At 51.6% G+C, this 26328-nt stretch overlaps 1 protein-coding gene across 1 annotated transcript in view; it reads left to right on the forward strand.

Annotated features, from left to right (window-relative positions):
• Positions 1-880: 880 nt before the first annotated feature.
• Positions 881-26328, forward strand: part of ppfia3 (PTPRF interacting protein alpha 3) — a 25679-nt gene continuing 231 nt past the window's right edge. Inside the window, exons 1-18 of the mRNA XM_060074920.1 lie at positions 881-1478; positions 2750-3605; positions 7356-7457; positions 8002-8241; positions 8640-8699; positions 8938-9066; positions 11700-11792; positions 13519-13571; positions 14100-14193; positions 16401-16535; positions 17686-17769; positions 18351-18482; positions 19008-19070; positions 19196-19275; positions 20446-20611; positions 21447-21643; positions 23802-24036; positions 26113-26243. Coding sequence (XP_059930903.1) covers positions 3270-3605; positions 7356-7457; positions 8002-8241; positions 8640-8699; positions 8938-9066; positions 11700-11792; positions 13519-13571; positions 14100-14193; positions 16401-16535; positions 17686-17769; positions 18351-18482; positions 19008-19070; positions 19196-19275; positions 20446-20611; positions 21447-21643; positions 23802-24036; positions 26113-26243 — 2330 coding nt within the window. The 5' untranslated portion in view covers positions 881-1478; positions 2750-3269. The remainder of the gene's footprint in view (positions 1479-2749; positions 3606-7355; positions 7458-8001; positions 8242-8639; positions 8700-8937; positions 9067-11699; positions 11793-13518; positions 13572-14099; positions 14194-16400; positions 16536-17685; positions 17770-18350; positions 18483-19007; positions 19071-19195; positions 19276-20445; positions 20612-21446; positions 21644-23801; positions 24037-26112; positions 26244-26328) is intronic.

Below are 26328 nucleotides of genomic sequence, written 5' to 3' on the forward strand. Positions count from 1 at the left end.
AAAGGCTTCATTTTGTAAATGGAGCCTCGTAGCTGAAACGCTGAGCTATCAGTAATGAGCATTATTCAGGAGAGAGGAGTTCTGCCAAATCACAGCATGAGACTGTGAGACTGGCAGAGACCTACTTACATATATATAATCATATATTATGTATTTATGCATGTATGTATGTATGTATGTATTGACACACACACATGCATAGATTCATATATTTATGTATATGTATGTATGTATATATATATACTGTATATGTACGTATGTTTGCATATATATCTGTGTGTATGTATGTATGTATGTATGTATGTATGTATGTATGTATGTATGTATGTATGTATGTATGCATACATAATAAGGTATATATAATAACTTTGATGTGTATGATGATCACAGGACAGTCTCTCAAGTCTCTGAAAAGATTTTCCCCTCCATCTTGCCTTTCTGTGATCTTATGAAATACTTTACTAACCCAATTTCAATCCACTGTATAAAAAACAGTAGGGTGATGGGCCGTATCGCTCCTCAAACTGGCATTACGTCAGCCTCCTCCAGACCAGCGCCAAGAAGAAGCACATCTGTGAGCCGCGCATGGGCAGAACGGCCTTCTCAGGGCATTGATTGGTCAGGTGCTCTATTACTTTGGCAGCTGAGGCTGGTGATTGGCTTATTTGGTTACTGGAAAGTCAGCTGTAACTAGGTCGGATTGAATGTAGGTGTGTAAATCATGTTTGGCATCCGTCGAGTGTAATCCCAAATTATTTAGAATATAATTATTTAAAATAGATCTTGGTAAACTACTTCAGTTTGTACCCCTTGATGGCAGCAGTCGACCGTGCAGAGCCTCTCTCTCACCTACCGCGAGAGGGCGCTTTTCCCCCCAAATCTAGATTTAAATGTACTTTACAATAACGACGAAGACTTCTATCTTCTTAGCCTATTACAAAAACGCTTATCACCAGAACAATCACCGCACATTGTTTCGTTGGCTCGCTTGTTATCCCAGTGGCAAGCCTGCTGTGAGAACCACCATGAGCTTCCCTCCGAGATGAAGCAGTCAAAGTGACTGTCAGTCAATATATCTCAGATCCAGCGTCTTCCTCCAAGAAGGAGCGGTGAGGAAGGAGCGATGAGGAAGGCTCGGAGGTTCTCCCTGTGGTGGTGAGGTGTTGCTCGCCCATTGCTCAGGGCTGTTTGTGTGTCTCCTACACTGTGTGTGTGTGTGTGTGTGTGTGTGTGTGTGTGTGTGTGTGTGTGTGTGTGTGTGTGTGTGTGTGTGTGTGAGAGAGAGCGAGAGGTAGAGAGGGAGAGAGGGAGAGAGGGAGAGAGAGAGGGAGAGAGGGAGAGAGGGGGAGGGGAGGAAGGGAGGCTGGCAACCGGTTGTGAAACAGCGACAGCTCGCAGGCTCCGGCGGCCAGGTGCACTGAGGAGCAGCGGGGAGGCTGAGAGAGCGTCTTCTTCTTTATCCCTCGACCATGGACAGGGTAAGGTGCCCGTCGTGTGTGAGCGGACATGTTGGGTGTGTGGTGTTGTGGGATGCAGCGGCGTGTGTCAGGCTGTGGTCCAGCTGTTGGTGGGGATGCGCCGAGCCGAGGGGGCGAGGCGGCGGGGTGTGTTGATGAGGAGGAGGAGGAGGAGGAGGAGGATGGTGGGAACTCACGTCTTGCAGTGGAATAAAAGCAACGATTCGTCCGCCGACGGATAACGGGGTTGTCCGGTTGTGGGTCGGTCGGTGGTGGTGATGGGGCTCGGTAATGGGTGATCGCCTCATCCCATAGCGGTGTGACAGCGGTGCCTGTAGCCTACATCCACACACACACACACACACACACACACACACACACACACACACACACACACACACACACACACACACTCGCCCGTGCTCTGCTACGGCCTGTGCATTTCCTGATGACAGCCGTGTATTTACTAGTGCCATCACACGGTTGAACATATGATGCCCACATGCTAAGCCCCTTGCCCGGATCATACTCGGGTTAGTGGGTTACGAGGAGAAAGGGAAGCGATTTCCTCACGGCACCCATCAACACAGTGTGGATGACACCCCTTTTCCCGGGGATGTGTGCAGAAACACCAGAGACAGAGCCGCAACCCTCCCTACAGGCCGTCTGGCCGTGGATCTGGTGTAAGGGTGTAAACAGAGTTCTCCGGTCCTCGGGAGAACCTCCTCCCTCCCTGCACGGATCATCTCCGTACAACGCGCCGTCCATTAGAACAATATAGCGGTAGACTGAGCGCCATAGCGGTTTCTCTGCTCCTCTCGCCCTGCACGAATGCACCTAGTTCGGCAGAACCAGCTGTTTTCTAGTAGGCTATCGAATGTTTTTTTTTTGGAAATCTGATATGCATGTTTTCCGGCTGGTGTCGGTCGAAATTGTGTGGCTATTTAAGGATACATTGGACGGCTCTCGCAGTGGAACACCATTTCATTGTTTGTGTATCTATTTTGTAAGCACTTGTTTCGTCAGCACTTGCCATCACATATGCCCACTAGACTGTTGCTTAACCTAGTCTACATCTTATTTATTTACTGACACGCACGCACACACACTAGCATAACGTACACACACACACACACACACACACTAGCATAACGTACACACACACATAGGGACACGCGCACACACACACACACACACACACACACACACACCTGGGACTCCACCACCTCCGGGACGTAGTTCTACCGTTAAACATTTGCCTAACCTGACCTCCGTCTCTCCTTGTCTTCCAGATGCATCCGTCATCCCTGTGAACTCTAGCCCTGGGGTCGCGAACCCAGGCCCCTCCTACCTGCTCCCCCCCCCCCCCCCCCCCCCCATTACCTCCTCACACCTAGTGACCCCCCCCCGAACTCTGCCTACATCAGCCTGACCCCAGCCCTTCTACAGCGCCAGTGTTTGGGTCCCGAGAGATACCGGTCCGCTAGACTCTGGTCTCTCTGAGGGGGAGGAGCTAGAGGACGAACCCAACGCACCCCTCGCGCTGTCCCTGTGGTGCCGCTTGAGGGTCCAGCGGCCAATCAGCTCGCAGCTGTGTGAGCTAGTACCTGCAGCTGCAGCCAATCACGGGGCAGCAGTAAACACACCCGAGTTATTCGGCTAGCCTGGGCCACACCTACACCCACCACCAGCACCACCCCTACACCCAGTACCACCACCCCTTATACCCACCACCACCACCCCTAGACCCAGCACCAGCACCACCCCTACACCCAGCACCACCACCGTCACCACCACCCTTCCGGCCTCAAGATGATGTGCGAGGTGATGCCGACCATCTCGGAGGACGGGCGCGGCGGGGGCGGCTCCCCGTCCTCGGCGGGCAGCGGCGGCAGCGGCGCCGGCGGGCAGATCGGGGGCGTGGCCGGGGGCTACGGCGGCCGGGAGTCGCGGGGGGGGGGCAGTGACGAGGGCGGCAGCACGGGCAACCTGGAGTCGCTGATGGTCAACATGCTGACGGAGCGCGAGCGGCTGCTGGAGAGCCTGCGGGACACCCAGGACTGCCTGGGCACCGCGCACCTGAGGCTCCGCGAGCTGGGCCACGAGAAGGAGACCCTGCAGAGACAGCTGTCCATCGCCCTGCCCCAGGTACGACCCCACCCCACCCACCGGGACCCCCCCCCTCACCACACGGGGGGGTCGGAGGGTCTGGGACACCCCTTACATCGGCCCACGAGACTGACAGACAGACAGACAGACAGACAGACAATACATAGAGAGACACACACACACACACACACACACACACACACACACACACACACACACACACACACACACACACACACACACACACACAATACATACGATACACACACACAATACATACGATACACACACACACAATACATACGATAGACAGACACACACACAATACATAGGATACACACACACACACACACACACAGGTCTACCCGCCCACCGGGAACCACCCCACCACTCCAGGGGGTCGTAGGGTCTGGCCCCCCACGGCACTGGGACCGGGCCGTAACCGGGCTTCTCCATCAGGATGCATCATGGGAGATTTTTATAGCCGAAATTCCGCCATTTTGAGAGGACTCAAGAGGGTTTTAGTTTATATTTACATTCAGGGCGTTAGGCAGACGCTTTTATCCAAAGCGACTTACAATATGGACATTTGTCAGAACAAAGAGAAACAACAATATATCGCGGTACAGTGAGGATGTTTATTGAACCAAGCACTGACAATCACTAGGTTAACCCATTCCCCGTAAAGAACAAGGATAGCTAGCTAGGGTAGATGCTGGCCGTTCTGTAAAATCCTTGATTGACGTAAATATAACTTAACCCAGGCTAATGTCTAAAACAAAAAATCACCTCCCCATAATGAAGAATAATTGTAGGATAAATTAATATAATTACTACTGCTTCCAAAATGGAGGCGGTTGTTGTGAGGAGACGTCGCCATGACGATCTCCTTTCGCAGAAGTGCAATGACATACACTATATCACACAAATATATAGAAACATTGCAATCATGCAAATAGACAACTAGTTGACAACACGTTTGTTGAGGGTATAATTATCTATATGTATCCTCAGCCTCACCTCCAGATGCCACTAAAGTCTGGAGCTTTACATTACATTTACATTACATTTACATTCAGGCTTTTTTGTCCAAAGCGACTTAGAAGCGACTTAGAAGCGACTTAGAAGGACATTTGTCAGAAAGAGAAACAACAATATATGTCTGTCAGTACAGTAAGGACATATCTATATATTATATATATATATATATATATATATATATATATATATAGATACTATGTGTGTGTGTGTGTGTGTGTGTGTGTGTGTGTGTGTGTGTGTGTGTATACACACTACACTGTCCTAAATTAACAAGTATGTGTGCATGTGAGTAGGCGAGAGTATGACAGCTGCATGCACAGATATGCATATTCCTTTTCTCGTACATTATGCCTTAGTGTGCCTAAACAAGCGTATGGACTATGGACTACACGCTTTTGAATGTACATTCAGAAGGAGATGTTATCTCAAGTGCATGATGGAATCAGCAGTAAGCAGTAGTGAACCACTGCTTCACTCCTCCAATGTAGAGAGAGAGAGAGAGAGAGAGAGAGAGGGAGGACCAGACCCGATGAGGGGAGATGTGGTTCTGATGCCTGGGGTTGGCTCATGGCTCACCGTTTCCATGGTTTCTATTAGTGGCCTGTCATGCATGTTGAGCAAAGGAAATGAGTTTGAGACAAGCGTTTGACAGATCCATTTGAATAGGCCTCGCCACAGCGTGATTCACGCCAACGCCGTCTTCAGCCGTCGCAATCCCACCGGGGTAAACAAGTAGACACGTTCCTCCGATTCATCTACCGGGCGTAATGTGGCTCAGGAGGTAGAGCGGGTTGGCTGGTAACCGGAAGGTTCGCTAGTTCGAACGTCGAGGTGTCCCTGAGCAAGACAACCTCACCCTAACGGCTCCCGGAAAGCTGGCTGTCGCCTTGCACGGCGCGTGTGAATGATGTGCTAAACGGGTGAATGTTGGGCGATATTATAAAGCGGTTTGAGTGGTCACCGGTTGGAACAGCGCGGTATAAACGCCGTCCATTTAACTGCTAGTTCCACTCAGGTGCCCATACAGTATAGTGCTGTATCACGATGCCTCCTCCGCCGTGGCTGGGATCTGTCTTCCCTTCCATAGGGATGTTTGTATTTATATGTAGCTGCAGTGGCACTGCACATTAGGAAAATGACCAGCATGTAGCGCCCATATCTATGTAGCGCCCAGATCCCCTCTGACAGGCAGATCGATATGCACACAAATCTGAGGAAACACACACACAGGCTCCCCGGACGGCGCTCTCTCTCTCTCTCTCTCTCTCTGGCTAACTCGCTGGCTCGCTGGCTCACTCTCTCACACTTCCACACGTTCCCATGGAGGGGAGTGAGACATTCTACAGAAGCAGTTCACTCGGTGCGTCTGGTGTGTTCGCTAACCGCCGCCAAGAATGTGGAGGGAAGAGTGGAAGAGGCTGAGAGAGAGAGAGAGGGGATGCTGGTGTGTGTGTGTGTGTGTGTGTGTGTGTGTGTGTGTGTGTGTGTGTGTGTGTGTGTGTGTGTGTGTGTGTGTGTGTGTGTGTGTGTGTGTGTGTGTGTGTGTGTGTGTGTGTGTGTGTTAGCGTGAGGGAGGGAGGAGGGGTCGTCCCCAGACTCAGTGTGGTAGAAGAGGAGAACTTGTGATACTAAACAGACAACGACTAATTGAACAAAATGTCTGAGCCTTGATGAGTTGGGGAGAAGACGACGGCCAGAGGTCCGTAGTGCTACGGTGAAGAACATCAACATCAGTTGTTGGTATGAGATGAAGTATTACCTTCATGGTCCTTACAGAACCAAATCTCTGCTAACAGACAGAGGAGGCAGTAACTGACGTCAGTTCGCTCATCGACGTGCAGCCAAGCTACTGATACTCACACGTGTTTCAGCGAACCCCCGTTCTGTGCCAGTCACATGTTGGGAGTATGTTTGATTTATCTGAGCCCCCCCCCCCCCAGAGAAGACCCCCACTGAGATCACACATGTTGGCCCAGCGGTATACAACAGGGAGGCTCCATTGGAGTCGCTAATGACTGTTGGCAGGGGAAAGAAAAACATCGTCTAACCACACCGGTAAAATAGTTCTCCAGTGCAGGAGGCCGGTGGTTCATAATGCTGTCGGTTATCTCTCTCTTTATCTTGCTGTGGTGTGCGTCGGTAAATACACAATGCCTACACAACCGCCACACAAGGAGCACGGCAGCTTTGAATGGCAACCATCACATTTAATGTTTGACCCCGGAAATCACAGCTAATTAAACCTGGTGCAGAAATAAAACCCAAATAACGAGGCACACAACTTAGGGAATCAAAGAGTTGCCTCCCAGTTCCTCCTTAATTGTGCTTGTTAAACCTCTAGGCGTTTGCCTGCTTACACACCAACACCATAATTGTATTGTCTTAGTTTTTACACAATTACACTGATTCCTGGTCTAACTCTGGCAATAAACCTGGGCTGGCCACATCCTCAGACTTAGCAGTGTAGTTTTGAGTAGCTAAGAATTCAGGGGCCTATAGGTATTAACTATGAGGAGGGTCCACATGTACTCTGAAGCTGATAGTCATACAAGCAGCAAAAAAGAGATTTCAGGTGTATATGTGAGTTTGAGGATGAGAGGTCGTCTTCATAGTAACACACGCATCTGTGAGTCTCTCTCAACTCCTCTTAAGGGTTCTGTCTGGGGTCAGTGAGAGTGTTGTGTCTGTGTAAACGACCCCGGGCCCGATGTGAAAGTGTACAATGGCGCCCCCTTGTGTCCGCGGCAGGAGTTTGCGGTGCTGACCAAAGAGCTGAACGTGTGCCGGGAGCAGCTGCTCGAGAGAGAGGAGGAGATCTCCGAGCTGAAGGCGGAGAGGAACAACACACGAGTCAGTACTATTTCTTTATTTAACTTTATTATTTTCTTCAGACATCAGCTGTTTCTCCTGTTCTGTGTTTGATGACTAACAGATGTGAAGGAATCCTGGATAACCTTTTCCTGTTTAATTACAGTAAAGGGGATTTACAGTGGCTACCAGGCAGGCCCCCACTGAATGACCAACGTACCTCTTTGTCAAATCATATTAAAGAAAAATACAAAATAAATTACATCTGTAATGGCCTCATATTCTCACACATTCGCATGAAATATTATATGAAACGCTTTGCGATCTTCTTTTTTAAATTTTTAATTTAGATGTATAATTTCTTTTCTATTAACTTAATATAATTTCGTCTCTATGGCGACGGGGGACAAGAGATGCCCCTATCCCATCTCCCACTAGCGCTTCGCTAACAACAACAAGAACCGAGTCACCGGTTCGTGACGACGCCCGAGAGAGCAGGCTAGCTCGCACGCTAGAACACCAGAACCCGAACTGGCGCCAAGACGCTCCCCAAAAACACTCACACCTGCCCCCCCCCCACCAACAGCTGCTGCTGGAGCACCTGGAGTGCCTGGTGTCGCGTCACGAGCGCAGCCTGCGCATGACGGTGGTGAAGCGGCAGGCCCAGTCGCCGGCGGGCGTCTCCAGCGAGGTGGAGGTGCTCAAGGCCCTCAAGTCGCTGTTCGAGCACCACAAGGCCCTGGACGAGAAGGTCCGCGAGAGGCTGCGCGTGGCGCTGGAGAGGGTGTCCACCCTGGAGGAGGAGCTGCAGACCTCCTCGCAGGAGGTGGGTACCTGGGGGGGGGGGGGGGGGGGGGGTGCAGACCTGAGTACTGGGGGGGGGGGGGGGGGGTCAGGGGTCATGACCGACGGAGGGAGGGAGGGGCTGACCCTCAGGGGTGGGGCTGATCTGGAGCCGGGCGTCTGACCCCCTCCTGTGAGTGGAGAGTGGGTGGCTGATGGCTGATGGCTGATGGCTGATGGCTGATGGCTGATGGTTGATGGTTGATGGTTGATGGTTGATGGTTGATGGTTGTGAGTACATACGAGGCCTCAAATGCCCCTCCAGTGACCGTTGGGACTCTTAAACGGGGCGTAAAGTATGATAAACCCAGTCCATCGAGAGTGCGACCCCCGATGACTCACCCCCCCCCCCTCCCCTCCCCTCCCCTCCATGCCCCCTAGGTGCTGTCTTTAAGGGACCAAATAAAAAGACGAACGCACGGAATAGAAAACGGCAAAGAGGTAAGGGAGTGAGTGAGTGTGTGTGTGTGTGTGCGTGCGTGCGTGCGTGTGTGTGTGCACGCATGTTTGTTTGTGTGTGTTCGTTTGTATGTGTGTGTGTGTGTGTGTGTGCTTGTGAGTGTGCCTGTGTGTGCGTGCATTGTACGCGTACGTCATCATCACGACATCCGCGTGTCGCGGATGTCGAGCGAAAGCACGGTTTGTCTAATCGGAGGACTGTGATTGGTGGTCCCCCCAGCGTCTCCCGAACGGGCCGACCTCCCTATTGGACGAGGGCGAGGCGGACCGGCAGAGGGAGAGCGAGATCGAGCGCCAGCGGTCGGAGCTGGGCCAGCTGAAGGAGCGGCTAGCCCTCATGTGCAGACAGGTACGTGTGTGTGTGTGTGTGTGTGTGTGTGTGTGTGTGTGTGTGTGTGTGTGTGTGTGTGTGTGTGTGTGTGTGTGTGTGTGTGTGTGTGTGTGTGTGTGTGTGTGTGTGTGTGTGTGTGTGTGTGTGTGACCATTCATTTTCATTCCTTTTTTCTTCCAGTGTATGGGTGTTCATGCATGTGAGCGTTGTGTGTGTTTGTTATGCGTGTGTGAGTGTCTGTCTGTCTCTGTGTGTGTGTGTGTTTTATGTGTGTAATGTATGGAATCTGTGTGTGTGTACGTTCATGTGTGTACGTCAGGGATGGAAATTAACACCCGGTGAATTGTGTCACTTCACCCGCCACTGTGTCGGGTTATACTTTCCAGTCAGGTCAGATCAAATTTGTATATTTAATACATTCGTCATACGGCGCTGCACAGTTCCACAACCATTATTGTCAACATCCGGCCCCCTTCTTCTTCTACGCCTCTTTTGCTGAACTGCGACTGTAAACACACGCAATTCAACCCATGCACACGCTCACACGCCTTCTCAAGCAGAGAAATTACCAGGATAGCGCCCACCAATTTGGGCCGCTATTTAAGAGTGGAACAGGTAGGAATCAAATGGGTTTCCCGTACGTAGGGTAACCAGACGTCCTCTTTTGCCCGGACATGTCCTCTTTTTGAGACACTTTAAAAAAAAAAAACGTCCGGGATTTTATTAAAGCCTCATACAGTTCTGTTCGCTTTGCATTAGTGGAAGTGAGTAGGGGGAGTGGTTAAGTAGAGCCTTCAGATTGGACAGTTTGACTTACTCAGTTACTGTCGTGTTTTGTATTTATTTTTTTACCATTATTGTTTTATAGGGACAAACATTAACAAATTTCTCCTACAAGGGATTGATAAAGTTCTATCTATTGAACAGAAAGAAACACTTGGTCATACTTTACACACTTTACCACAGCATTGGCCTACTGGATGCCACAGATATATTTTCAGCATTGGACTGAATGCCACATAAATATATAATTATGTGTTTGCACGTTTGAAACGTTTAAAAGTTCAGGGTATAAAGTTCTATGCCTCTACTTGTATTGCTTAAGCCAATAGCCTTTTGAGGCAGTGTTTTTTCTGAATATTAGTGTTAAGGGCCAATAATGCTTACTATCATGCGTTAGTTACCATGTCTGTGCACACATTTGTATGCAGTCACATGTAAATATAAAAAAACAAATGTTCCTATTGACTTATGATGGCGTAGCCATGCATGTTGTTTTATTGTTAATATTTCAATTTTTTTTTTATTGAAAATACTTTGTATAGATGAATTATCCCCAAACTTTTCATCGTAACACCTTTGAAATAAACATGACTTAACATGGCAGATACCTGTGTATTGTTTATCATATGCAGTTAGAGTGTAATGTTTTACCTACTTACAGTAAAAATCACTTCTGATGGAAAAAAATATGTGTCTGAAAAACACTTTTCTTATCTATTGTTACTATTATATTGTTTAAAATGTATGCATATATTTAAAAAATATATAGCGTATAAAAAGTGGCTGGTAAAAAAGATGAGTGGCTGGTAGATTTTTAAATCTACCTGCCACAGTGGCTGGTGGGCAAAAAAGTTAATTTCCATCTCTGGTGTACATGTGTTCATGCATGTGAACATTGTGTTTTTGTGTGTGAGGTATGTGCGTGTGTGTTACGTATTCCCCCATCTGTGCGAGGGCGCAAACGTGCGAGAGCCCGTCGACTGCAGCACGCGGTGTGCTTGTACATTCTCTTTATTTATTGGATTTCCTTTGATTTGCCAGTTCAGCTGTGCTGAAATATTTTTTCTAAATGTTCTCTTGGTGTGTTTGCTCTTATCTGCGTGTCTCACATGCGGCCGCTGAGTCATCCAGCTGACAGACATCAGTGTAAACTCAAGCTGCGTCTTGCGTTTGGAAGATGCATCTATGTATATGCTATGTCACAGAGGCCTGCTTTTCTTTATCTCTTCGTTTTTTTTGTTCATTTGTTTTGTGTGTGTTCATTTATGTGTTGATAATGTGTAAGTGTGTGTGTGTTCATTTGCGTGTTTATAATGTCTGTGTGTTTGTGTGTGTTCATTTTGTGTGTAAATAATTTTTGTGGGGGGGGGGGGTGTATATAATGTGTGCGTGTGTTTATAATGTGTGTGTGTTCATTGAGTGTATTTCTAATGTGTACGTGTGTGCATTCATTGTGTATTTGTATAATGTATGTCTTTGTTTATAATGTGTGTGTGTGTGTGTGGGTTCATTGTGGGTGTATGATGTGTATGTGTGTGTGTGTGTGTTTGCGTTCATTGTGTGTGTGTGTGTGTGTGTGTGTGTGTGTGTGTGTGTGTGTATGTGTTTGCGTTCATTGTGTGTGTGTGTGTGTGTGTGTGTTTGCGTTCATTGTGTGTGTGTGTGTGTGTGCGTGTGTGTGTGGGGGGGTTCATCTTGTGTGTGTATAATGTGTGTGTGTGTGTGTGTGTGTGTGTGTGTGTGTGTGTGTGTGTGTGTGTGTGCGTTCATTGTGTGTGTGTGTGTGTGTGTGCGTTCATTGTGTGTGCGTGTGTGTGTGTGGGTTCATCTTGTGTGTGTATAATACGTGTACGTGTGTGTGCCACCAGGTGGGGGAGATCGAGGAGCAGCTGACCTCGGCCCGGAGGGAGCTGACCCGATCAGAGGAAGCCAACCTGAAGCTCCAGAGAGACGTCAAAGAGGTAGAAACACATCCATAACACCATGCCTACCGCCCCTTTAATAACACTATTCATACCGCCCCTTTAATAACACCATACCTACCGCCCCTTTAATAACACCATGCCTACCGCCCCTTTAATAACACTATTCATACCGCCCCTTTAATAACACCATACCTACCGCCCCTTTAATAACACCATGCCTACCGCCCCTTTAATAACACCATACCTACCGCCCCTTTAATAACACCATACCCACCGCCCCTTTAATAACACCATACCTACCGCCCCTTTAATAACACCATACCTACCGCCCCTTTAATAACACCATACCTACCCCCCCTTTAATAACACCACACCTACCGCCCCTTTAATAACACCATACCTACCGCCCCTTTAATAACACCATACCTACCGCCCCTTTAATAACACCATACCTACCGCCCCTTTAATAACATCATACCTACCGCCCCTTTAATAACACCATACCTACCCCCCCTTTAATAACATCATACCTACCCCCCCTTTAATAACACCACACCTACCGCCCCTTTAATAACACCATACCTACCCCCCCTTTAATAACACCACACCTACCGCCCCTTTAATAACACCACACCTACCGCCCCTTTAATAACACCACACCTACCGCCCCTTTAATAACACCACACCTACCGCCCCTTTAATAACACCATACCTACCGCCCCTTTAATAACACCACACCTACCCCCCTTTAATAACACCATACCTACCCCCCCTTTAATAACACCATACCTACCCCCCTTTAATAACACCATACCTACCGCCCCTTTAATAACACCACACCTACCCCCCTTTAATAACACCATACCTACCGCCCCTTTAATAACAGTATACCTACTCCACCTTTAATAACATAGCAACTAAACCCTACCTACTGCACCTTTAATAACATAACAGCGTAATGTTAAACTGAGTGAATTCAGTGCAATGAGTTTGCTTACCTCTATCTTCATCCCACACTGAAATACATATCTCCTGGTTCACTAAGTGGTCACACAGCCATTAGTCTGCCCTGCACTGGAACCCCCATCACCGTTACCCATGAGCCAAGGCTGGCCCGTCGCCATGGTGACCAGCGCTGACGGTAGGCGATGGGTATGAGGGTGAACAGGTTACCGGTTACCTGGGGCCGCGCGGTCGGGGCTTTGCACCACTCCCTGTGCTCTGCCCCCCCCCCCCCCCCCCCCCTCCCTCGCTGCTTCCTCTCGGGGACCCCCTCTTCTGCTCCACCTCTTCCATCTCCTCCTCCTCCTCCTCCTCCTCTCGGTCGCTCGCTCGAGTATTCGCTCTCTCTCTTCCTCTTCCTCCTCCTGCACCTCCTCCTCCTCCTCCTCCTCCTCCTCCTCCTCCTCCTCTCGCTCGCTCGCTCGCTCTCTCGAGTATTCGCTCTCTCGAGTATTCGCTCTCTCTCTTCCTCTTCCTCTTCCTCCTCTTCTGTAATAATGGAGTAAGTGGCCCCTTCTGGCGGCAGTCAACGACCGGCCTCACTCAACCACTCATTAGCATTCTCCGGCACAAAAGCAGACCAACCTGCTATGAACATCCCCGACCAGACAGTCAACCCCCCCCCCCCCGACCCAACACACACGTACACACGAACACACACGTACACACACGTACACAAACAACCATTCCCCACTGTTGCCTCGCGTGGGCTTCTTGGTCACAGATTAAATGTTTTGTGTTTTTTCCGTGATTCTCCCAGGCTCTGTGCCAACGAGAAGACATGGAGGAGAGGATCACCACCTTAGAACGCAGGTGATGGCTGTTCTTCAACAAAGACAGTTTTCCAAAAACATTCCCATGGTCACGTTCACTTCTCCTCAAGGTTCCTGAACTGGGCTTTTATGAGCTGTGGATCAATGTTTTGTCGTCTCCTCACTTTCTCTTCCTCCTCCTCCTCCTCTTTCTCGTCCTCGACCTTCTCCTCCACCTCTCCTCCTCCTCCTCCTCCTCCTCCTCTTTTTCTTTCTTTCTTTCCCTCTTTCCTTCTTCTTCTTCTTCTTCTTCTTCTGCTTCTCTTCCTCCTCCTTATCCCCCTCCTCCTCCTCTCTCTCCTGCTCCCCCTCCTCCTCTCTCTCCTCCTCCTCTCTCCACTCTCTCCTCCTCCTCCTCCTCCTCTCTCGCCTGCTCCTACCCATCCTCTCTCTCCTATTCGTCCTCTACCCCCTCCTCCTCCACCTCCTCTCTTTCCTATTCATCCTCTTCCTCCTCCTCCTCCTCCTCCACCTCCTCGCTCTCCTATTCATCCTCTTCCACCTCCTCTGCCTTCATGTCTGCCTGCAGGTACCTGAGTGCCCAGCGGGAGGCGACGTCTCTCCACGACATAAAGGACAAGCTGGAGAACGAGCTGGCCAGCAAGGACTCCCTCTACAGACAGGTAGGAGGGGCGTGTGTTCCACACTACAGGTCACAGCGGGGGTTCTCAAATGGGGGTACTCGTACCCCTAGGGGTACTTTGGAGTACTGCAGGGGGGCTCCTGTGAAAACAACGACGAGAAAGGAGAATCCGTGAAAAGGAAAGCGCATCCAGGAACACCAATATGTCGTCCGTTTCCTGGAGGAATATTTTCTTATGGGATTCCCCTCCACGTGCTCTGACCCTCCCCCGGCGTTGGGCTTCTTTTGTGGGGAGAAATGAGCAAAAAGTTGCATGGAGCACAGGCCCGTGACAGAGCATGCATCTCAGTGGAGGGCTGCCTCTTGTGTGATTAAGTCATTATGGGGGCCGTGTTCACACGGAGCCATCACTCATAGGAGCAGTGAGGGGTGGAATGGAATGTTGAAGACGTTGTTTTCTATTTGTATTGAGTGCAACAACGCCCCCAAATTACACCATCCCGCACCCCCACATGGAACCCCCCCCCGCCTTCGGGCATCGAGACGGTCTTCGGTCTTCACCTGGCAGGTGAAACCTTCACCTGCCAGGTGAAGCCTTCACCTGCCAGGGGGCTTGACCTCCATGTAGAGGCTGGATGCCTGACCTCTCTATAGAGACTGGAGGCCTCTTAACAGAGGCTGGAGGCCTGGTATCTATGTAGAGGCTGGGGTCTGACCTCTCTATAGAGACTGGAGGCCTCTTAACAGAGGCTGGAGGCCTGGTATCTATGTAGAGGCTGGAGCACTGGCCTCTTAACGGAGGCTGGAGGCCTGGCCTCTAAAGAGAGACTGTAGGTATGGCCTCTAAACAGAGGACTGCCCTCTAAACTGAGGCTGGAGACCTGGTATCTATGTAGAGACTGGTTGACTGACCTCTTAACAGAGGCTGGAGGCCTGGTATCGATGTAGAGGCTGGGGTCTGACCTCTCTATAGAGACTGGAGGCCTCTTAACAGAGGCTGGAGGCCTGGTATCTATGTAGAGGCTGGAGCACTGGCCTCTTAACGGAGGCTGGAGGCCTGGCCTCTAAAGAGAGACTGTAGGTATGGCCTCTAAACAGAGGACTGCCCTCTAAACTGAGGCTGGAGACCTGGTATCTATGTAGAGACTGGTTGACTGACCTCTTAACAGAGGCTGGAGGCCTGGTATCGATGTAGAGGCTGGGGTCTGACCTCTCTATAGAGACTGGAGGCCTCTTAACAGAGGCTGGAGGCCTGGTATCTATGTAGAGGCTGGAGCACTGGCCTCTTAACGGAGGCTGGAGGCCTGGCCTCTAAAGAGAGACTGTAGGTATGGCCTCTAAACAGAGGACTGCCCTCTAAACTGAGGCTGGAGACCTGGTATCTATGTAGAGACTGGATGACTGACCTCTTAACAGAGGCTGGAGGCCTGGTATCGATGTAGAGGCTGGGGTCTGACCTCTCTATAGAGACTGGAGGCCTCTAAGCAGAGGCTGGAGGCCTGGTATCTATGTAGAGGCTGGAGCACTGGCCTCTTAACAGAGGCTGGAGGCCTGGCCTCTAAAGAGAGACTGTAGGTATGGCCTCTAAACAGAGGACTGCCCTCTAAACTGAGGCTGGAGACCTGGTATCTATGTAGAGACTGGATGACTGACCTCTTAACAGAGGCTGGAGGCCTGGTATCGATGTAGAGGCTGGGGTCTGACCTCTTAACAGAGGCTGGAGGCCTGGCCTCTAAAGAGAGACTGTAAAATGGTAAATGGTAAATGGTCTGCATTTATATAGCGCTTTATCTGTAACCAGTGGCCACCCAAAGCGCTTTACAATATTGCCACACAATCACCCATTCATACACACATTCATACACCGACAGCGGAGTCAGCCATGCAAGGCGACAGCCAGCTCGTCGGGAGCAGTTAGGGTTAGGTGCCTTGCTCAGGGACACCTCGACACACGCTAGGAGGAGCCGGGGATCGAACTAGCAACCTTGAGGTTACCAGCCAACTACCTACCTGAGCTAGTGCCGCCCCCTGTAGGTATGGCCTCTAAACAGAGGACTGACCTCTAAACTGAGGCTGGAGACCTGGTATCAACGTAGAGGCTGGGGGATTGGCCTCTAAACAAAGACTGGAGGCCTGACCTCAAAACAGAGGTTGGGGGCCTGACCTCTGAACGGAGGCTGGGGTCTAACCTCTAAACGGAGGCTGGGGGACTGACCTCTATAAACATCTCCCCCCCCCCCCCCCCAGAGCGAGGAGAAGAACCGGGGGCTCCAGGAGCGGCTGGACGACGCCAAGCAGAAGCTGCAGCAGACCCTCCAGAGAGCCGAAACCCTCCCCGAGATCGAGGCGCAGCTCGCCCAGCGGGTGGCTGCGCTCAACAAGGTCTGTGTGTGTGTGTGTGTGTTTTGCGTGTCTGTGTGTCTGTATGTTTATTTGTGCAGAGGTGTGTGTGTGTGTGCGTGTAAGGCGGCATGTGTGTTTTCGTGTGTCTTTGCATAGGTCTGTTTGTGACTGTATTTGCGTCTGTTTGCGTTTGCATTTTTGTTTGTGTTTGTGTGTGTTTTTGGAGTGTGTGTGTGTTTTTGCGCTTTTGCTTGTGCGTCTGTGTATGCCTCTGTGTTTGCTTCTGTGGTTGCGTGTTTGCGTCTCTGTTTGCGTGTGCACCTGTTTAAGTCTTGTGTGTGTGCACGTGTGTGCGTCTGCGTGTTTTGCGTCTTAGTGTGTGACAGTATGCCTGTGCAGGCCCTTGCTCATTTGCATGTAGCAGGGGAGCGCTCATGTGATACAGTTATGCCTAATGTGACATCTCAGTCACACCGGTGCCAAAACAATCACAGATGGCGCAATCAAATCAAACAGTGGGGCCGACCAACCACACGGCGCACACATCACACACATGATCACACACATCACACACATGATCACACACATCACACACCCAGCAGCCAGCTCCCACCAAGAATTTCATCGCCCATAAATACTTGATCTAATCACTGTAATTCCCATCCCGCCATTAATCAGAGCGGTAGCCAGGGTTAGTTATTATGCTGCGCTGTCGACTGCCTCACCTTGGGGGTCAACGGTTCGAGGCAAGTCCGGGCAAGATGGACGACTTCCGCGAAGAGGCGATGTTGACAGTGTGTTCACCGAGGGAAACTCACAGAAGCTTGCAGGACAGACGTAAAAATTGAGGAGGGAGGAGGGAGGAGGAAGTACCTCATTGTGAATGAGCTAATGTTGAATGGAAGACAGTGAAGTATAGGTAACAATATCATATATATATATGTATATCTAGATATCTCTCTGTCTGTCTGTATTTGTAAGGCTTTGATTTATGGTGCTTATTTGTTTGCATTTAAATTGGTTATGCATTAGAAGGTGAGATCCTCTAATGAAAGCAGTTGGCTCAGATTATGAAATGTATATCACTCTCTCACGCCGGAGGGAAAGTGTTAGGAGTTACCGTCGGCCTCAGGCTTACCTCACCTTGAACCCCGATCGTGACCTCTGACCTTGACCTCTGACCTTTTAGGCAGAGGAGCGCCATGGGAACTTTGAGGAGCGACTCCGACAGATGGAGGCGCAACTGGAGGAGAAGAACCAGGAGCTGCAGAGAGTGAGTCACGCTTACTCACACACGCAAACACACACACACACACACACACACACACACACACACACACACACACACACACACACACACACACACACACACACACACACACACACACACACACACACACACACACACACATGCCCACGCCCACACACACGCACACACTCTGATTTGGTCATGCCCCCGGTGCCCCTCTCTGGTCGTCTTTGAGTCCACACAATGAGGTGCTGATTTTCTAAGCCCGCTATCGGGGCTATGGTCCGTTTGTCTGATAGACATCGGGGTCCTCTTGTCTCCCAGTCAGGCAGAAGGCCGCTCATAGCTCTATACAATGTGCGTCACGCGTCTTAACCTGTTCTCCCTTTTCCCACACTCTCAATTCCGCTCTCGCTCTCTCTTTCTGTGTGTTTGTCTGTGTGTCTGTCTTTCTCTCTCTCTCGCTCTCTGTCTCTGTCTCTGTCTCTGTCTGTCTGTCTGTCTGTCTGTCTGTCTGTCTGTCTGTCTGTCTGTCTGTCTGTCTGTCTCTGTCTCTGTCTCTGTCTCTGTCTCTGTCTCTGTCTCTGTCTCTGTCTCTGTCTCAGGCGCGGCAGAGGGAGCGGATGAACGACGAGCACAACAAGCGTCTGTCCGACACGGTGGACAAGCTTCTGTCCGAATCCAACGAGCGGCTGCAGCTCCACCTCAAGGAGAGGATGGCCGCGCTGGAGGACAAGGTGACCCCGCCCACCGCACCGCTGACCACGCCCACACACACCACCCACCACACCTCGCTGACCACGCCCACACACACCACCCACCACACCGCTGACCACGCCCACAACACCACCCACCGCACCGCTGACCACGCCCACACACACCACCCACCACACCCTGCTGACCACACCCACATACACCACCCACCACACCCTGCTGACCACACCCACATACACCACCCACCACACCTCGCTGACCACGCCCACGCACACCACCCACCACACCCCGCTGACCACGCCCACAACACATCGCCCACAACACTGGCTGCTACACCCAGCTGACCACGCCCACTTACACCACCCGCTGCACCCAGCCTTCCACACCTACGTCCAAACATCTGTCCACGCACCTCCCCAACCATACCTCCGTCAATAGTGGGTCAAACGAGAAAAAAACATCAACAACATCAACGACATCTAATTGTAAAAAAGCATCACACCAAAGATTTTATCGTCATGGTTACCAACCCCCCTGTTGTGTTACAGAATGCTCTGTCAGAAGAACTGTCCAACATGAAGAAGCTGCAGGACGACCTGCTGGCCAACAAGGTGACCTCCCGACCCCCCCACTCCCCCGCTAAATGCTTCAGACGTTTTGTGCGTTTTGTGCGTTTTTTTGTGTGTGTTCGGTTTTTAGCCAATCGCTGAGTGTCTCTCCCCCCTCCCTCCTCCAGGACCAGTTGATAGCAGAGCTGGAGAGGATCCAGCTGGAACTGGACCAGCTGAGGGCCCGGCCCGGGGGTTCCTACTCCAGGTACGGCTCCGTGTCCCGGGACCCCCGCAGGTCGTCCCCACACCTCCCCACCCGGCCCTGGGGCCAGGCCTAGGGGCCCTGTCGGTACGGCGAGTGCCGAGGCACCGTGCAGGCAGCGAGGAGAACCAGAGCCAGGATCCAAACTGCTGCCATTACACCGACACTGGGTCCGGCGCGGCTCCTCACGCAGCCGCTACATGCTACACGTAGCCGCTAAACGCCACACGTAGCCGCTAAACGCCACACGTAGCCGCTAAACACCACACGTAGCCGCTAAACGCCACACGTAGCCGCTAAACGCAGCAGCTAGACGCTAAACGCAGTCTCTAAACGTCACACGTAGCCACTAAACGCTACACGCAGCAGCTAGAGGCTAAACGCAGCAGCTAGACGCTAAACGCAGTCTCTAAACGTCACACGTATCCGCTAAACGCTACAAGTAGCCGCTAGAGGCTAAACGCAGCAGCTAGACGCTAAACGCAGTCTCTAAACGTCACACGTATCCGCTAAACGCTACAAGTAGTCGCTAAACGCTACAAGTAGCCGCTAAACGCTACACGTAGTCCCTGTTGTTAGCGATGTGTTTAGCCTCACCTGCCAGACTAGTCAGACTAGTTGACTAGATGAGTCAACCGGCGCTAATTAGAAGTTACGAGCACTAACGGAACCCAAGAATGTGTTGCCCCAAACGATCGATCAGCTCACCTTGTGCACACACATACATGCACGCATTCACACACACACATGCACACGTACACCCATACACGCACACACGCACAACCTTGATCGTAACATCCTGTTTACGTGCAAGACGCACGCAACCTCACAGGTGCACGACCATACACGCACCCACACAACCTTACTCACAACGTCCCGTTCACGCACACACACAACCTTACTCACAACGTCCCGTTCACGCACACACACAACCTTACTCACAACGTCCCGTTCACGCACACACACAACCTTACTCACAACGTCCCGTTCACGCACACACGCGCACACCTAGACGCACACACATAACCTTAATCACACAATCGTGTTCATACACAAACCTATGTTACCCCCCCCCCCCCTCACTGACGCCCCTTCTGCCCCCGCCCCCTCTGCCCATCCCCCCACTGACCCCCCCTCTGCACCCCCCCCCCCGCCCGCTCTGCCCCCCCCCAGCCGCTCCCTCCCGGGCAGCGCCCTGGAGCTGAGGTTCGCCCACGGCGGGGGCTCTCTCCCGGTGGGCTTCACCACGCACATGGATCACTACGGCAACGTCCCCGGCGGCGCGGTGCGGAGGAGCCACCGGGCGCGCTGGAGCTCCGCCCGCGAGGACTCCACCAAGGTGAGACCCCCCCCACCCCCCCACACACACCCCACTCTCTCCCCAGGTAGAGACAGTCGCTCTCCCCGCAATGTAGGTGCGACCCCCCCCCCCCTTCCCACCTTACCCAGGTGAGACCCCCCCTCCCTCCCCAAACTCCCTCTCCCCCCAGCAAGGTGAGAGTGTAGAGCGGGTTGACTGGGATCCGGGAGGTTGCTGGTTCGATCCCCGGCTCCTCCTAGCTGAGCGAGACGCCTCACCCTAACTGCTCCCGTCGCCTTGCGTGGCTGACGGAGCCGTCGGTGTGTGAATGAGTGCATGAGTGATTGTCGGTCGTTAAAAGGACTAAAGCGTCTGCTAAATGCTCGTAACGTAAAGGTAAACGTAGATGTAAATCTAGTCCCCCACAGCGCTGCTTCGGGTTCCTGCTCTGTCCTCCGCCAGCTGGGGGTAACTGCACGCTGCTCTAAATTGCCGCTAATATCATTAGTCTGTGAGTGAGTGAGTGTGTGTGTGTGTGTGCGTGTGAGTGCATTCGTGTGTGTGTTTGTGTGCATGCGTGTTTGTCTGTGCGTATTTGTACATGTGTTTGTGCGTGTGTGTGTGCGTGTGTGTGCGTGCGTGCGTGTAATGACCATTCAGCAGTCCTCCTGCCCTAGGCCCATAATCAGCTCCAGCCCCCCCCCCCCCCCCCCCCGCCCCCCCTCCCCCAATCCCGTCTGTGAAAGGATGAATGGGTGACGGAGAAACGGGTGGATGCATGAACGGTTAAGATGGACAGATGAAGGACGGAGGGATGACTCATAAACAGACCCTCTGGCTCTAACCTTCCTCTTTCTTCCTCCCCTGCTCCCAGTACGCGGACTGGGACGGCGGGGCGCTGATGGCGTCCGGGTTCGACCCGGGCCTGGAGGTGGCGTGCTCGGACGACGACGACGACGACCGCGACAACCTGTTCGGCTCGGAGCTGCTGTCGCCCAGCGGACAGACGGACGTGCAGACACTGGCCATCATGCTGCAGGAGCAGCTGGAGGCTATCAACAAGGAGATCAAGTAAAGCCCCACACCACATGAGACGCACGCACGCACGCACACACACACACACACACACGTCTCACACACACACACACACACACGACACACACACACACACACACACACACACACGACACACACACACACACACACCACACACACACACACACACACACACACACACACACACACACACACACACACACACACACACATGACACACACACACACACACACACACACACACTCGGGTTGGCCGGTAACCGGAAGGTTGCTAGTTCGATCCCCGGCTCGAAGTGTCGAGGTGTCCCTGAGCGAGACCCCTCACCCTCACTGCTCCCGACGAGCTGGCTGTCGCCTTGCGTGGCTGACTCCGCCGTCGGTGTGTGAATGTGTGCGTGAACGGGTGAATGTTGGGCGATATTGTAAAGCGCTCCGAGTGGCCACTGGCTAAAACAGCGCCGTATAAATGCAGTCCATTTACCATGAAGACCAGAGGCTTCTTACTGGCAGAGGAGGACCCCAAAGGAGGGTCCGCTGGCACGTGGAGAACAGGGAGGGAGAAGATTCAACGTTTTAATGGAGGAGATTTAAAAGGCCAACCAGGTCCCGGAGAGGCTCTGTAAATCCGGTTTGCGGGTTGCAACCGGACCCTCCCATAAATCCTGAGGATCTGGTCGACCACGCTAGTCAAACGTTCTCATTTATGAGCCAGAAGGCCATAAAAAGGACCGACCTGGGCCGTTATTACAGATACACTTTGTTTGACAATGGCCACACTAAAGGGGGGTTTGGACAAATCCAGCCTGGAAAAGATCTGTGTCCTCAAGAGCCTTCCAGGCGTTTGAGATGCCTTTGCGTGCGTGTGCTCGTGGAAAATGTACTCACAAGTCGTTGTGAATGTGCGGACGCTGCAGCGAGGCAGAGACACATGGCCGCCAAGGAGAACGAGAGCCTTGGGTTAGTGCCGGTGACGTCTCATCAATGTGAAAAGAGGAAAATGTTTATCTAATTCAACCGCACAAATCCGTTTGTAGCCAAAGCTTCAAGGCAGTCGCAGGAATCCAAGAGTAAACACTGTTGTTGTTGTTTCTGCCTGTCTGTTGTTTGCTCTGAGATGTCTTTTGAGTGACCCCCACCCCCCCCCTGGGGCCCGTGATCTGCCCTGAAGAGGCTAAACAAGCAGGGTTGATGAGAGGGTGATGAGAGAGGAGGGTTCACTCACGGTTGAGCTGATGAACTGAGTGCAGGGAGGCGCGGGTTAAAGAGATTAGCTCCGCTGTGATCTGCCGCGCCTCTCTCTGAACCGGGCGTGACGCCCGCCGGCACTTCACTCTCTCCACCTTTCACCCTCTCGCCCTCTCACCCTCTCCCTTGTCCACTTAAGCCTCTCAAGCTTAGCCACTATAAGTTTAGACAAAATCCCCTCAAAACCTCCCCCCTCTCCCCGCTTCTCCCTCGCTCCCCTTTCACTGCTCCTCTGCTTATCGTCTCTGTTCTCCTCTTCCTCCTTCCTCCTCCTCCTTATCGGTGCTCCCAAAGTATTGTGCTGAGTGATCTCCTGCAGTCTTATTGTCTTCGGGGCAGAGCCTAATAAAGAAAGCCTGTCCAATCAAAGGCCTCAACATGGGTCCACCAGAGGAACTCATTAAAGAGAGGACGAGAGCGAGTCCTCTGGGTGTTCTGTTGAAGACTGAAGTGTGTTCAGCAGACCGCTGGTTCCCTGCAGAGGTCTGCTGAACACCTGCTTCTCTCTGATCACTGATTGGCTGTCACTGACTGAATGTGGTTCATCTGGTTGTGTCCCGGCGGTTTTGTGGTTTGTTATGGTGAATTAATTTCCCCCTCAGGGAGCAGTAAAGTTGATCTGATATATCCTCCTTCTCCTCCACCACCACCACCACCACCTCATCCTCCTCCTTGCCTCCTCTACCCCAAAATCTCCTCCTCCTCCACCACCACGACCTCCACCCAAACACCTCCTCCTCCCTCTCCTCCTCTTCCACCATCTCCTCCACCTCCAACCAAACAACACAACCTCCTCCTCCTCCTCCTCCTCCTCCTCCTCCTCCTCCTCCTCCTCCTCCTCCTCCTCCTCCCCCCATCACCTCCTCCTTCTTCAACCAAACGTCACCTCCTCCTCCTTCTCCTCCTCCTCATCCTCCTTCTCCTCCAGGCTGATCCAGGAGGAGAAGGAGAACACGGAGATTCGGGCGGAGGAGATCGAGAGCCGGGTGGTTGCCATGGATGACCCCCTCATGCCCCCCTCCTCTCTGGGGAGGGACAGCACCGGGCGGAGCTACATCCCCTCCTCCATCACCTCCTCCACCCTGGCCTCCCCCTCACCCCCCAGCTCCGGCCACACCACCCCCCACCTGCCCCACTCCCCCGCCCGGGAGAACGACCGACAGGTAACACCTGGGTCTGTGTGTCTGTGTGTGTGTGTGTGTGTGTGTGTGTGTGTGTGTGTGTGTGTGTGTGTGTGTGTGTGTGTGTGTGTGTGTGTGTGTGTGTGTGTGTGTGTGTGTGTGTGTGTGTGTGTGTGTGTGTATCGGTGTGCGTGAGTGCGTGCGTGCGTGGGTGCATATTTCACTGTTTTGCATGTTTCATTAGATCCGTTAAAGCGGTGATATCATGCCACCAGGTGTGAGTGTGATCACCCATTACAAGCCTTTGGAAAATCTGCCCTTTGCCCTATCCAGCATACAGCTAGGTGGACACGCCCACTGGTGATGTCACTTAAACATAGGGAAATGCAGATTTTCAAGCGTCTTGTAATGGCTGATCACACTCACACCTGGTGTCGTGATATCACCCCTTTAACAAACATTCATGACCACTTTAAAGACTTTCTTATCTGATTTTAACGTGTGGAGTTCTTTGCTTGGGAGTAAACAAGCCATCATGATGCTGTAATGGAGTAGAAGCTAATTTAGAAAACTAAATTAAAGTTTCAGGGAATCATTATTTATTATTATTTATTTATTTGATTTAACCGGGACTGCGTGCCTTTTACATTTTATGCACCATACCAGTTCATAGCTTGGGGCTAAATAGCATCTGCAGTCCCTTCAAAGGCGGGTCAAATCAAAGAACGCACAATCACAAACAGCACACACAGTAAAGACTTAATACAAAGATACACAAAACAGAACACACAAGTCACGCAACGCCACACCAAAACCAGATCACATACCACGAAGAGCAGGGACGTCTGCTGAAATAACAACAACAGCGATGTCATGTTACATGTTTTCATCGGTTGCCAATACGAGAACCGGATCCCAAACCGGGTTGGCCGAGCAGTTAGGAGAAGGCATCTGAGTCAACATGGCAAGAGTTATTGTCGCATCGTCAATAACAGTGGTGCCATCACGTTTTCCACCGCTCATGGGATGCTGACTGACGCCAGGCGAACGGCGCCTGAGGGAATACCGCCTCATTTGGCAGGTCCTGATTCCAACGAACCGGAAAGAAAAAGAAACAAACAGCGAGGAGCTGTCACTCAAGTGTACTACCAGCAAAATTGTTTCAAGATTATTATTGATTTACTTTGTACTCAATAACTTTAATTATTTGAACGGCCTCAAGGCTTCCAACAGCCTCTTGGTGGTTCATTAGACACTAGCATGTAGTTCCTCAAACGGCTCATAGGTGGTTCACGGTAGAGACTAGCATGTAGTTCCTCAAACGGCTCATAGGTGGTTCACGGTAGAGACTAGCATGTAGTTCCTCTAACGGCCTATAGGTGGTTCACGGTAGAGACTAGCATGTAGTTCCTCAAACGGCTCATAGGTGGTTCACGGTAGAGACTAGCATGTAGTTCCTCAAACGGCTCATAGGTGGTTCACGGTAGAGACTAGCATGTAGTTCCTCTAACGGCCTATAGGTGGTTCACGGTAGAGACTAGCATGTAGTTCCTCTAACGGCCTATAGGTGGTTCACGGTAGAGACTAGCATGTAGTTCCTCTAACGGCCTATAGGTGGTTCACGGTAGAGACTAGCATGTAGTTCCTCTAACGGCCTATAGGTGGTTCACGGTAGAGACTAGCATGTAGTTCCTCTAACGGCCTATAGGTGGTTCACGGTAGAGACTAGCATGTAGTTCCTCTAACGGCCTATAGGTGGTTCATGGTAGAGACTAGCATGTAGGTCTTCTAGCCGGCGTTGAGGTGGTTTAATGTAGTGAGTATCAGCCTTTAACATTCTTAGTCAACAGGAAGAAAAAGTGATTTAATTCTCATAATGGCAAGGCATACATCTTTTTCTTCATTCGGTTAGGACCACACTGGCCGTTTCAGATCATATTTCAGTGTTCATATTATGTCTTTTTTCCGAGGTCCTGTTGGATAATAATATTTCAATAAAAATAATTGTTTGACTTAGCCCTAGATTATCGGAAGTCGACCATTCTAGCCTGGCCCCCAATTTGCCAAATATGGCCTGTTTCCTCCTCACCCCCCCCCCCCCCCCCCCCCCCGCTTCAGAACCAGGGCGATGAGCGCTCCCTGGCCCTGCTGGACTCCACCCCTCCCGCCACGCCCCGGGCCCTCCGATTGGACAGGATGACCCTCACCCACCCGGGGGCCCTGCTCGACGACCCCCGCGAGTTCCGCAGGTACGGCCCGCCCAGCCCGTTGTCACGGCAACCCACCGACCAATGGGAACGACTCGTGTTGTTTATTGAACTGAGGCAACGAAAC

The sequence above is a fragment of the Gadus macrocephalus genome, chromosome 2 (assembly GCF_031168955.1).
Source record: "Gadus macrocephalus chromosome 2, ASM3116895v1".
NCBI lineage: Eukaryota > Metazoa > Chordata > Actinopteri > Gadiformes > Gadidae > Gadus > Gadus macrocephalus.